This window comes from Filicampus tigris, chromosome 21 (genome assembly GCF_054856515.1).
Source record: "Filicampus tigris isolate MCC_2025a chromosome 21, RoL_Ftig_1.0, whole genome shotgun sequence".
NCBI classification, from domain to species: domain Eukaryota; kingdom Metazoa; phylum Chordata; class Actinopteri; order Syngnathiformes; family Syngnathidae; genus Filicampus; species Filicampus tigris.
In genome coordinates, this window is record NC_141237.1 from 1,197,473 (window position 1) to 1,211,616 (window position 14,144).

General features: G+C 47.0%; 2 protein-coding genes across 2 annotated transcripts in view; both read right to left on the bottom strand.

Moving 5' to 3' along the window:
- Window positions 1-13,678, bottom strand: part of cdh19 (cadherin 19, type 2) — a 71,739-nt gene extending 58,061 nt beyond the window's left edge. The window contains 2 exon segments of the mRNA XM_086021326.1: window positions 12,409-12,810; window positions 13,270-13,678. The gene's annotated coding sequence lies outside the window, so the exon portion shown is untranslated.
- On the bottom strand, window positions 3,167-9,276 carry dselb (dermatan sulfate epimerase like b). Its single transcript, XM_086021550.1, has one exon. It carries the CDS (start codon window positions 8,537-8,539, stop codon window positions 4,931-4,933), a length of 3,609 nt encoding a protein of 1,202 aa, XP_085877676.1. The 5' UTR covers window positions 8,540-9,276; the 3' UTR covers window positions 3,167-4,930.
- Window positions 13,679-14,144: the final 466 nt, after the last annotated feature.

Genomic DNA, 14,144 nt, shown 5'->3' on the forward strand with positions numbered 1-14,144 from the left:
TTCACAATGGGATTGCACATGCAGTCAATCAGGCGGCGTTGCTCTGCGCGGAATAACAATGAAGAAAAACGATTAAGTTGCTCCCCGCAAAAGCCAAGCCACTTAAACGTCACGCACGCACGCACACGCGCGCAAATACACTCACACCTCTGCAGCTTCTGTAGAGGAGGATATTTTCAATTAATCACACCGTCTCATCAATAATGCATCGCCCCTGCAGCCCCGTCGCTCTTGCGCGGACATTTAATGAGGCAGCCTGGCTTGAGGGACCATCCCATTTGCCAACGCTTGACGTCGTCGTTACGGGAACGCCGTCGCTTCCCTTGTGACTGAGCTGAGCCGACAAACGCTTGCGCGCGCGCGCGCGCACACGCTGCTTTGACGAGCAAGCCAAACGTGACACGTGACACGAAACGTGAGTGGGTGTTCGGTTAACATTCAGTTTACACGCTTGTAGTCCGCATCATTCAGAACTCAACTCGCCGACTGTTTTCTGAGTGCGTGTGTTTACTAAGCTTTTGTTTAGCACGCTTAGGCAGTTTTCCTCGTAATTCATATGGCGCTTGGTGGAACAAAATTGCTCTTCACGGTGACCATTTTGGCACATCGAACAATGTTATTGCCACCCCAAACTATTTATAGACTACGGACGATGCGGACTCGCACCTTGCTATGATTCCCCACTGGACACCCCATATTTTGAACAAAGCGCGGCTGTGGTGCGAACAGTCACGTGACTGGGTCCCGCCCGCTGATTCGGCGAATGATTAGCACTTCCTCCTCTGCCGTCAATGCACACTGATTTGCCGAATGAGGATTTCAGCATTTCCTCATTCTTGGCGGCCATTGACTGACTTGTTATCCTTTTTGAGGCAATACTAATACTCAATGTAAAAGTGCAAATCGTGAAAGCAAGATTGGCGATGATATTGATGACGATATAGATTGCCGACCCCTAATATATATATATACACACTAAAAATAAAAGGTAGCTATATAGGTTTGCCAATAACACTTTTTCAGTAAAATGCTCTTTAACTGTAACTTCAAATGGATGTTTTTTTTTAAAAACTAAACTTTTGATGTGTTTTCTAGTCAACCCAGTGCATTCCAGGTGCTTTTTTTATTCAAAATTATACTAAATCCAGGTGAAAGCAGGACGTGTCTTTACACCTGTCACAGTGAACCAACAGTAATCCCATCTGAAATTTGCCCTCAGTGGCGACATGCTTCCCCCCCCCCCCCCCCCCGCCACCCTATCATATCAGCAGCGAGTTATTTATATATTTTGCCAAGCGGGCCGTGAGTGGCGATCCCTAAGTAGAAGAAGCATATGAGCCGAGAGCCTCGCCATCTGGCTGCGCACACGCACAAAAAAGAAAAAGAAAAAGAAAGAAGAATGTCCCTTGTCATTGTCAAGATGTCTCCTTTCAAGTGAAATTGCTGTCTGGAACTGACTGCCTTGATGTGAGAGCAGATCTGAGGTCATTCTGATAAGTAAAAGGACCACTAGGGGGATTGAAATGGGTTTTCTGTGGACTATTCAAGGCGGATGCGATGTCGGTATACACACACACGCATATATATATATATATATATATATATATATATATATATATATATATATATATATAGACAGAAAAAAACTGAAATGTATAAATTTTTGCCTTTGGAACTAGTCCAGCCATGAGTCTTCTTGGGAATGATGGAACAAGTTTTTCACACCTTGATTTGGAGATCCCCTACCATTTTTCCTTGCAGATCCTCTCCAGTTGTGTCAGGTTGGATGGTGAACGTTGGACAGCCATTTTCAGGTCCCTCCAGAGATGCTCAGTCGGGTTTAGGTCAGGGCTCCGGCTGGGCCACTCAAGAACTTGTACAGAGTTGTTCTGAAGCCACTCCTATGTTAATTTTAGCTGTGTGCTTCGGGTCATTGTCCTATCTAAAGGTGAACCTTCATCCCAGTCGGAGGTCCTGAGCACTCTGGAAGAGGTTTCCCACTAGTCTATCTCTGTAATTGTCCGCATTCATCTTTCCTTCAATTGCAAGCAGTCATCCTGTAACTGCAGCCGTATAAGAGATGTATCGTTGCTGTCCTGTGAAAAGCAATTAGCTCCATTTTTTTTTCATTTTTGCATGAACGGTGTTTCTATGCTACAGACAAAATCGGACGGACATGTTTTTCACAGGACAATGATGATATATATATATATATATAAAGTAGGCCAATTTAGTTAGGGCTGATTTGAAAAAAAGATGTCAAGTCTACATTTGGTGCATGAAATTCTTGTCCAGGAGCTGTTGTTGTCATGTTGTAATCCTGCACCGTGACCGATGTTAGATAACCGTTTTGTCCTCCTTAAGTTCCACTAATTAGCCATGGACCAGTCCCACTTGTAATTACGCTAAGCGCAGCGTGCCGGCTCAAACCAGAAACCTCGGACACGTCCGGGTGGTGAGCGGCGGTGGACTTTTTTCGCCATTTGCAACACTATGAGGTGGCGCTAGGCAGCCTGGCCTTAAGGATGGGATGCGTTGTGCGCAGAAAAGCGTAATGTAAAAACATTAGGCATCAATTCTACTTGTAAAAAAAGTCAATCATTGGCACTGTTACAATTTTTGAGGAGAACCTGCCGTTTGCAGAAGAGTATTCAGAGCGACTGTGAAGATGCTCACACGTGAGTGAATTTGAAGGGGGGAAAAAAAAAAGTTGTACAACATGTGGGAACAAGTTGAGCTTAGTCAGGTAAAATATTTGCCCGAGGTGCTTTCAACCGGCAACGTCGTGGATGGACTTTCCCGAACGTCACCTAGATTAACTTTAGTCATTATACATCACTTGCATGCATATATATATATATATATATATATATATATATATATATATATATATACACACAGTCATTTCACAGAGGGTCTGGTATGAATGAGTTAAGTTAAACTGATTTAGGTACTCTCTGATCTAAGGACGAGCATCCAGAAAGACAACTGAACCCCAAAAATGACTCGGCGCGTTGTAATATTTTGACCCAACCCAAAAGAGTGGAAGCAGCTTTTGCATTCTAATTAACAGGTGCGTCTAATAAACTGTCTACAGGCTATTTAGTGCTTTGAAGAAAAAAACAAAACATGCAGCTAATGAAGAATGATGCTTAAACCAAAGAGACACTGCATTCATGATGTCTTGTTTTATTTTCCTTTACATGACTTTTGAAAAGACAACCCTTGGACCGCGGCAAGAGCAAACATGTTCGAAAGCGACGCCAATGAGACCGGGGAACAGCCACAGCGTAACAACTGCAACTCCCCCTCTTCAGCACATCATTAGACGTCTGATTGACCGAGGCAGAAAAATGGAAACTGTTTGCCTCTGCGACGCCTCGTTTGTGACATTTTGCAGATTAATACGAGCCGCCGACTGGGGGGGGGGGGTTGCTCTGGAAAATTGCTTTGACTGGAAATGTGTCACGGCTGACAGCGACACTCTCTCTCCTTTTTTTTTTTCTTTTTGTGATCCCCATTAAACACTTTCCTCTGATCTAATTCAATAAACGCCCCCGGGGTGTTTGAATACTAATCATATCCACACCACCCCTCCCTTTGGGTGACACACATCTTTGGAACCCATAAACACTTCAAACGCTCTTAAGTCACGATGCGAGTATGTACATCAATAGTGCCCCAAATAAGAGTCAAAAGTGCGCAAACAGTCGTGACATCTTCAAAATAAACACCACACAAAATACAATCCACTGAACCGCTAAGCCTGTTTTTAAAGGGAAGCAGCACTCAATCAAAAAGCCAAATGTGGCCTCTACATTTTCAGGCATCTTCAGGTGTCAGACAAAGAAATAGGTCTCAGCAACTACCAAGGCTACTGAAGACCAACAAAAGAACAGACAAAGCTCCGCGGACGGGAGGCCTCTTGATTACGCTGCGAGCGAGTCTACCTGCTCGTGAACCAATGTCGGTGTTGTTTTGGTTCACCGCATACGGTTAACATTGTCAACGAGGCCCCTGCATTGACTATGTTTCTGCAATAACAGGCAGTCCACAGTTTATGACGGTCCCCACCTAGGACCTTTCGCAATTACTAACGGCATGCAATCTAACGGCTATGGCAGTTTACTCACAATTGAGTGAAGCCGACCATTGGAGTTTACGTGACCATCTTATATTTATGGAGTAAACGTTTTTTTTTTCATACAGTAGTACAACATGAGAATCTTAATTTGAGTCACCTGGCTTACATCTGTTGAAGAAAATCGAGTTATGTTAATGTCGTAGGAACGCAACTCCATCGTAAACCAAATATCCAACCCCTCCATCCAAAGACCCCCCCCCCCTCGCCCACATATAATTTGCTAGTCTCCTTGTGGCATTTTTTTTTTCAAAATCAGATGGTCGATGATATAATTCTGTAGACTTGACTGATGTTTTTTCAATCTGCCAATATAAGTCCGTGACCTGTTTCCTTGCACCTGATGACTTTGAAGCTGATGAAGCATAGCTGACAGATGTGTTCCTGATACCTGTTGCTTTTTCTTTTGGACACCTGAAGATCCCCTACAAGGCAAAGCGTACCCTTGACAAAAGTAAATAACCGACAGGAGTCAATAAATAGATTCATCGCACGCGTCCCGTAACAGTACGTCCCTTCAGCAGCGTAAAAACACATGCTGACATCACAGATTGAGGACTCAGAACTGGTCCTTTCTTACTAAGACTCACAAGAAACAATTATGTTTGATGCGACTTTTAAGACACATCTATCACTCAGTAAGCGTGAACGTTAAGGTCTAGCACATCCATTTTAATGTAAAATGCCACTATTTCCACGTAAACATCCGTTGCTCGCTCGCTCGCTCGCTCACTGTGCCAACACGTCAAGTTGAAAATCAGTGCAAAGAATGACAACAGAAGTGCAGAGTTAGCCGAGCAAGCGGCCATAGCCCAGCCTCTTCATCAAACCCCCACAGATGTCCTCCACCAGCCTCACGTCCCGCCGTGGCATTTTCTCTCGCCATGCGGCGATGTTGGCCGGCGAGATGTCCCCTTCATACTGCAGGCTGTATAAGTTGGTGGACGTGGTGAACGCCAGCTGGTTGAGGGCGGCGGGAGACACCGGCACTCCGAGGAAGGCGTGGATCCCCTCCGCTGTCGCCTGCGGGGAGTTGACCACGTCCTCGAAGCGCACTTGGAGGTAGGAGTCCTCCGGGAGGCTCTGGCTGACCCGCAGCACGGCGGACGTGTGGGCGAGCCACAGGTGGGCCAGTATCAACACCGGGTCGCTCTCCTTGCGGGCCATGAGTCCCCTGAGAGTGTTAAACTCTGGCGCGACGCTCGGGCAGCCGCCCTTGACGGCGTCCTCCTTAAATATCAGGGAAAGGTGCTGAGGGATGTTCTTCAGGGTGTACAGGCTGGGCTCACTGTTGTACAACATGAGGTAAATCCACGCTCGCGGGTCCCTCACCACGTAGAGGCTTTTTAGGGAAGGCCCCACAACCTCCCGGATAAAAGGCAGCTTCAGCGCCCAGCTCCCACTTCGCATGCTCAGAACAACACGGCTGTTTGGGTACTCAGCCATGTGGCGCCTCAGCTCCCGAATATACTCCACGTCTCTGTCCGTGCCGGCTCGCAGCTTTCCCTTCAGCTCTGCCGTGGGCTCCCTCCGCCTGGCCCGCTTCTTAGAGTCCGGATCGGAGGCGCTGCGTGCGGGCAACCGGGCCTCACCCTCTGCCAGCTGAATGTTCTGCAGGTGCAACTTGGTGTTATAGACCAGCGATTGGAGCCAGCCCTGGATCATCTTGAAGCGCCCCTGCTTGGCCTCTGTCCAGGACCACTCGCAGGAGTCCACCAGGGAGTCAAACTCAAACTCTGTCTCTGGGATGTCCAAGTGCTCGGTGGGCACCCTGATGTAAACAAAGTCCGTGTTGTTGTAGAAAAGGTGCTTGAGGATCTCCGCGCCCGAGCCGGGAAGAGTCGCGACGAGGACGGTGGGCAGGGGGAGCTGGCGCTGCTCGTGCAGCCCAACTCGCAAGTTAGCTTCGCTTTTCCACTTTACCCCGCAGAGGAGCCGATCACAGCTGTTGGACACAAAGAGCAGGCCGGCTATCCACAGGAAGAGGACAGCGAGCAGAGTGTAGCGCATTAGCCGCCGGAGCCTGAAGCACACGTCGTAAAACTTCCTCCGCATCGCAAGGAAAGCGGCGGCCACGCAGAGAATCAAACCCGCCATCACGTTGATTGCGAAGGCCAAGTCAAAGAGTTGATTATTGTCGCCGCTCGTCTGTTTGGGGACCACCTGCGTGCCCAGGCCGAATCGAGTAATTTGATATCGATCCTCCACCTTGCAGTGGCCGCCGTACCCTAAATATGCCAACCTCGCACCGATGTCTTTGTAATTTGTCGCTATGGACACTACTGTCTCTGTATTATTAATGGTCAATGAGAGTCTCACACCATTTTTACTGCTATCTATAAACTTACAGCTAGACACTTTCACGTACGGCCCGTGGAACACATAAGCCGCCCTGCTGACGGCGTCCGTTAGCGGAAAAGTGACATTAACATATTGAGTCCACCTCTTTTTAAACTCGGCTGCCTGTTCCGCCTCCTGTATGCGGGTTTCCGGACTCTGCCCTTTGCTGTCAAACCAAAACATTTTATAGTGCGCGTCCCACACATCCATCATGGCGCCGTTGTAGCGGTCCATGAATCGAAATGGAACGTATTTAAAGTCGATGTCCAAGTTGTGGAAGAAAGCGCTGAGCAACCTCACAGGCGAGTCGACCGCCTTCTCCACATGATCTAACACCAGAAGCGTTTGGGAATTGAGCAGGACCAAAGCTCTGTACACGCTTTGCAGTCTCATGGCGGGTGAGTATGCCAACACCGCTTCCCCGCTAGCGAACATGGTGTCCCCATGCGATGACGCCACGATCACCTCGCCGCTGGTGTCGCCCACCCCCTCGTCGTTCCAACGCAACCACTTGACGCACTCGCCTAGCTGACCCTCCCAGGGAGCGTTGCACTGACTCGTGGGCGATGGACCGAACACCAGCACATTGTTGAGGTAGCTCAACTTTGGCCCGTAAAGCGCTTCTGACACAAACACTTGCCCGTTGGGAGCAAAGGTAAAAGAATTCTGGTCCGGGTGCTCGTGACCCGGGTTAAAACTATTCCAACCGTGCACCCACGTGTACGGTTTCTCATGGACTATGTCGTAGACCGCGCGGCCGCCCAGCTTGCCGGACTTGAAGGAAACAAAAGTGTTCGCCTGACCGCTGGGCAGCCCGGCCCCATAGGTCACGACACCCCAGTTGGAGAAAATGTGCATGCTGGCTTTGCCAAAGCCGAGGGGAGGCCGCGAGGCCAGCCGCCCGTCATACCAGATGTACTCGGTGTGCAGCGTGGCCCAGCGCTGCGCCGATGATTGTCCCATGGGACCGTCCTTGGGTCGATGCTTGCGGATCTGCTGTGCCAGCCAGTTCCCCGTGCCGTTCCTCAACACGAAGGCGTCGAGGAACACCAGCTGGCTCTCCGGCCCGTAGAACCAATTGTAGTTGGAGTCAGCGATGCCCACTGACCTCTGGAAGCCAGGCAGGAGGGTGGCGTAGTAGAACCAAAAGTGCGCGCCCAGCCAGTTGTTCTGTGTGTTGTCAATGCTGAAGTGCCGCTGCGCCAAGAAGACGTATTGCGTGATGGACTTGGCCGTGTAGCTCCCGTACGCCACTCCCTCATCCAGCGTGCCGTCCACCACGTGGTTAAGCAGGAACATGGTTTTCTCCATGTAGTTAACCGCCACTTGCTTCCAAAGCATAGACTCCGGGTCATCGTTAGACCCCGCCACAATGGCCCCGGTCAGAAGGGCTACTATGTTGGTGGTCTGGTGATTGTGGAGGTACTGCCGGCCCCAGCCCCTGTACTTGGAAAAGCCATAAAGCACCGCCGTCTGCGAGCGGATCTTCTTGAGGTAAACGTCTCTCCGCCGTACGTCCAGGTAGGCGTAAATGAAGTCGTAGGCCGTGGCAAACCCAGTTAGGGAGTGCGCCATTGGAACCTCGTCGTGGGGCGCGCCGGTTACCTTCCAGTTTGGGTACTCGGCCATCCTGTCCATGAACCGGATGAGAAACTGCAGGGCGGCAGAGTCTTCGGGGCACAGCAGGCAGTACAGCGCCAGGGGAGGTAGGTTGTTCCCATAAATCTCGTTCCACTTGCTGGTAAACTCCTCGTGCTTGGCAGGCGGTAGGTAAGAAGGACCGTTGGACAGCATGGTGAGTGCCGCGGCCCGGATAACTTTAAATATGTGGCTGTGGCTGCCGGAGGACCTTTGCTTCATTTGCTGCACATCCCCTGGGCCGAAATACAGACCCGGGTGGGAAAACGCCGCCTGCTGATCAGCTCCTCGGTCCCCGGCCGACTGGACTCGAAGCAAATCGTCCGTAAAAATGTCTCTGTCAGTGACGTTGAGGATCCCCGAGAAGGCTACTCCCACTGCCCAAAGTGGGAGTAGAAAGAAAACCCAGCTCAGCGCCATGCTGGGGTTCAACGCTTAGAAGCACTCCTTTAAATAAAAATGTAGCATCCCATAGTCAAGTCCAGTAAAGCAAAAAAAAAAAAAAAGAAAAGTCCATGTGGAGGGAGAAACTTGAGTGCACTTTCCACATGTCAGCACATGGGTAATAAAGAAACATGTCTTAAGATGCCAAAAAAAAAAAAACGCCTTGCGTGTTTCCGTCAGTCCTCAGACACACACCGAAAAAAAGCCTCCCCTCGTTGCACAAACATCATTCAGCCCCAGTCGGCGTCCGGTCCACAAAGGCACCGCGAGGAACCCGACTGAGCCGCAGCATCTGCGGAGCCGCGCAGCGGCCGGCGACACTCCTCCGCGAGCCACATTGCTCGCGTTTAGCCCGGGCTGCACAGCTCCAGGCTGCGGGGGCTGGACGGATCACAGATGCACCAAAAGCCCCCCTTCTCTTCCTTCACTCCCTCTCCCCACGTTCCAACTCCTCCTCTCCGCGTCCAAAAAGGGAGGAAAGTTGCCGTCACTCCTCAAGTATTCACAGGCATTTTTTTCCACATTGTGTGCAGCAAATCAACCTCCCCAGAGAAGGAGGCGGCGGCAGCTGATGATGACTCTTCCAGAAGATCCGCGCACGCAGCGGAGGTGTCGTGTCGACGTGTGCTGGCGTGTCCAAAAAAAACAGCGCACACACTCTGATGCTGCATACGTGTGTGCAATCTGCGTCGTCGTCCTCTCGCTGTTCAACACTGTGATTGTTGTCCGGGCGAGTGGAACCGCTGGAAAACCACGCACCGACTGGGCACTAGAGGGCGCTGTGGTTCCAAGAGCAAACACTTTCTCTCTTCCTCCCTCTCTCTTGCTCCTCCGTGTGCCGTGAGCAGTTAGTGCAGAGCATAGCAGGGGACTCAAAAAAGTAGTGGTAAAATATAGTTTGTGGCATAGTGTGAAAGCCACTTAGCATTATAGTATCTTGGATTTTTTCGTCGAACAAACGAAAGGGCAGCTGGTGCGATTTGCAGTTGAAATAAATTAAATATTGTATATGATGACCCAAAAAACAGTTTCTTCAGCAAAAATCACATCCAATATGACAGTGACATGCAGAAGGACCAACATTCAAGCGATGCAATGAGACCGGTTCAATTCTTTGTGATTCTATTTACATATGTCATTACTTAATGCTTTTAACATGTAAATTATGGAGGTTTCCTCATTGAAATAAACAAACGATTTTAGCTGTTGCTGTTTTTGTTTTAGGAAGGCCTGAATGGAATACTGGCATTTCCATTCATTTCGACAAGAAAAGATAACTTGAGTGTTTTGAGTTACAAACATAGTCATGGTGTGAATTGAGTTGTCTGGCTGCTAACAACCAGTTATCCACTGTGATGGCATCAGTTCATAGGCATGCTGCTTCACCATGACAATGGGTTAGGGTCCAAGGGGGTTAGGGTAGTAATTTTTCACTAAATCCTGTTCTGGAAGCCTTTTTTTGGTGTCGAATTTTCAACCGGCCGTCGACAGCGCATCAAATCCGGCTGAAGTTTGCGCCTCGCCGTCATGGCTCGCCAAAGTCGAGCCGGGGTTCGACCCGCGCGCCTCAATTAGCCTCAGCCCTCAGACGGACGTCACGCATCCGCCGCGGTCGCTCGCCTGACATACGGCGGGTGACGGTTGCCTGGCGACCATTGGAGCTAACGAGAGAAGGGAGGCTGGCAGACTCCCGCGTCGTGATTGACGGATACTGTTTGAAGCGACCCCCGAAAACCTCCCTGATGCATGCACGGACAGTGGCTGCCCTTATTAAGAAATATGACAAAGGTGCTAAAAATTCTTGAAAGACCACCCCTATCCCCTCACTGGCACAGAATTTCCAACCCCCCGATTGCCCCTTGAAGAGTCTCCAGTCTCGCCCTGCTGCCAACGTTGCCAGTAAAGCATTGCAAAATGTACAACTTGGAATTCAACCCACATGTTCAAAAAAAAAAAAAAATGAGTGCTAGAAGCTAACCTACCATTAGTATTTGGGTTATTTTCAGCAGTTTAAGTGGTGTAACCATTGTGTTTTTTTCGCACATAGCTCTGCAGTTAACAATGAATGAATGAAAATGAGACTGAAATGCTCAACTAATGTTAGCATGCGAGTTGTTTTCTCGTCATTTTTAGCCATGTATCTATTGTGTGTGGTGGCTTTGGCATTAACAAGCATAAACAGAGAAATCACGAAAATGAAAGTGGAACGCTAAGATAATTTAGCATGTGGATTGATTCTGGTTGATTTCCAGTTCTGTATACACTGATATTGTCACCATTTTTTTGTTCTTGTTTTTTACGAGTGGCTTTTTTTTCCCTTAAGGACAGAGGGGAACGGTTTCATCTCATTTACAATACTATAAATGCTATATGGGTACAACACACGGTCTAAATCAGATTACGATAAAACAAAAAATGAGACTAAAACCCTATGCTAACAATGTCAGGGGATTTTATTCATTTCTAGTTTTCTCTCTTCAAATATCAATATACTCGACCAATAAACAAAATGTTCTTGAATTAAACCTTGTGAAAATGTTTTTTCTGCACAAGTTTCCTTTTAGTTGGCCTGACAGTCGCAGTGTGAAACATGCAGTCAACTTGTGTGGCTCCTGAGATAACTTTCCAGTGTCACTCAAGGCAGATTCTCCCGCAGAAAAAAACAAGCGATGAGTGCAGACGTTTGGCAGTCTGTCTTATTCCCTCAATGCCACGTTACATAAATTCATGAGATTATTTGGGCTTCATTAAAACCCACAAGCACAGGTTCAGCCGCAGTTCACAGCAAAACAATGACTAGAAAAGCAATCAGAGGGCTACTGAGTACAAGTCTGTTTCATACTGTTGCTAAATCCAAAAAATGCCAACGTAGTTGCTCTCAAAAACATTTCAATCTAAATTAGGCAACTATGCTATTAGGCTAACAATCTGATTTGCTTTCACCGCCACTAGTCAAAAAGCAGAATTATTCCCAAACTCTAAATGTGCTGAGTTCCACAAACGTGTTTGACCCTTCGATGCGCGAGTGACTGGACCCTACACTCTTCCAAAAGTGGGTCAAAAATGAGCCATATTAGAATCTATGTGTTTTTATGCCATTTTTGTATTCAAGAATTCTTTTCAAGAATAATCACTTGAATGATATTTAGTATTATATTTAGGACCACAAAAGGTTTGAAATATCCTTATTTTGACCTTTTTAACATTTTTGATGTTGCTGTGTTTGTAATTCCACTACACAATAGATGTTTTCCCCCAGATTCTTCTGAACTTCTTCCCCCGGTTGTCTCCCCGTGTAAACTATACCATCTATCGCAAAGGGTTAGGGTTGGAGAGCGAGAGCGGCAGGGACTCAAATAAATGATAAGGACTGAGTGGATTCCCAGCCAAGATGAGAGCGCCGCATGTAGATTAAAACATACTTTGATGAAAAATGGAATTATGAGCGCGCTAGCTTGTCATCGTCAGCAAGAGGAAGTGTCTCCCTGAGCCTTCACATCCATTCACTGACATTGCTTCCTTCTCTGATTTTTAATTCATTCCAAAGTTTCTCATGGAAATGCAGAAATATTGGCCTCACGGGGAAGTTATTAAGAGGAATTATTTGGAAAATGGACTCATTCGGCGTCATTTCTGTATTGCAAGGGATGCATTACACCCAAGTATTAGGGACACACTGGGAAAATGTGTGTGTGTGTGTGTGTGTGTGTGTGTGTGTGTGTGTATATGTATATATGTGTGTGTGTGTATATATATATATATATATTATTATCTGTATATATAAATATATATAAGTCAAAATGAGTAAATACAGCCATGCTTGAACGCACACTACGATCTCGTACCTTCTTGGTTTTGACTTGATCCACATATGTGACAATATTTGGCCACATTTCAATGGCTCTCTCCACTGCTGGAAGCTTTTCCAGCCAACGATGTCCACAAAATGGTCGTGGAAATTGTTCACACTTGGTCACTGCTGTGAAATCCCCTTTCCTTGCAGGCCCACAATGAAACAGGTAGTGCAGGGCTTTTGAGACTTTTTCTACTTGCCACACCGTGAATCCATTCTTGAACGCGGTGTGCATAGTGTGAAGGCCACAACTTCCAATTAATTGTAGTTGGGCTTCACCACCAAACTGCTCTCTGTGTTGCTCTTGTAAAAATTCAACAAACCTCCAGTTAACACTGGGCCCATTCATTGACAATGACAGCACATGGTTCGGGTTCAGATCCTTTCTAATCTCCTACACATGATAAAAATGGGGGGAAAAAAATTAGAATCAATTAAATATGCCAAGTAATCACTTATGTTATGATGATAAAAAAAAATATGACCACTACTTCGTAGCGAGAGTGAGACCCTAACAAATCCCCTGACACTTTCATTGGAATTACAGTAAGTATTCCCACCTACGGACCTCTGTCAAACGGAAATTCCCTCACCCGGAAAAAAAACGTACGCATTACATTTTTTACTACTATATTACATTAACGATCAATTCCTTACAACGGAAGTTCCGGTATCCGGAACCCGGAACCCATAGCGAAGACCGCAGTAGCGCAAACTCAAGCGGTTCCTGCTCGATACTACGAAAAAACTTTGACCGCTTCGCCATCATCGGAACCAAAACGGCGACATGTACGTTACTTCTTTGGCATGCGTTTTACCAAAATTGTGAAAGATTTCAAATGTATTCACTTACATTTGTCTGTAGATCATGGCATCCAAACGAAGAAGAACGGTAATGGCCGTGGAAAAGAGAGTGAAATGCATCCGATGAAGCGAAGCTGGACACAAAGTAAAAAACATCCAGGAGACACTTGGAGTCGGAAAAACTCCAATCGCGGAGACTTTGAAAAACAAGGAATCGATTCTGGGTCAGTACGATTCCGGCAGTTTGCCCGCTCAGAGGAAATTGCTTGCGTCTCGACGGACGAAGTACAGTGGCGTAATTGAACGTGGCCTTTTGGATGCACGAGAATCAACAGACATCAGTGATGATCAACGGGACAAGTACTTGCAATTAGTAACAAAACTGTATGATACGCATATAAATATATATATATATATATATAAATATACACAAACACACACACACATACAGGTAGTGTGTGCTCACAACTCTTATAACTGCTATATTATGAAACACTAGTACGAATTTCAAAAACACACATTACCAACACAAAACACAAGTTTACTTACCTTTACACCCACTAAGGTTTGACTGACATTTCCGTGTGGCGAGTGAAGCGTGTCACTTCATCTCACCTGTGCAATTCACAAAAGCAGTTGATTTTTTGTTGAGGCACAGATGAATGTTGCACTTCGTACATTTGTACACAGTCTTGCCCTTACAATTGGACATGGATGTAAAAACAATAAATCATGTTAGAAAAGATCACACATTTTTTATCTGTTCAATGTGTTCATAGTTACATCCATAAATGTCACAAACGTAGTTATTTTCACCTAGTTTATGAGTGAATTCGTCATCAATGTCCCCACGGTCACTGAGACATCATCCGTCAATGTCCACAGGAAGAGTCCTGGTCCGAAGATACCTGCTGGCATTATATA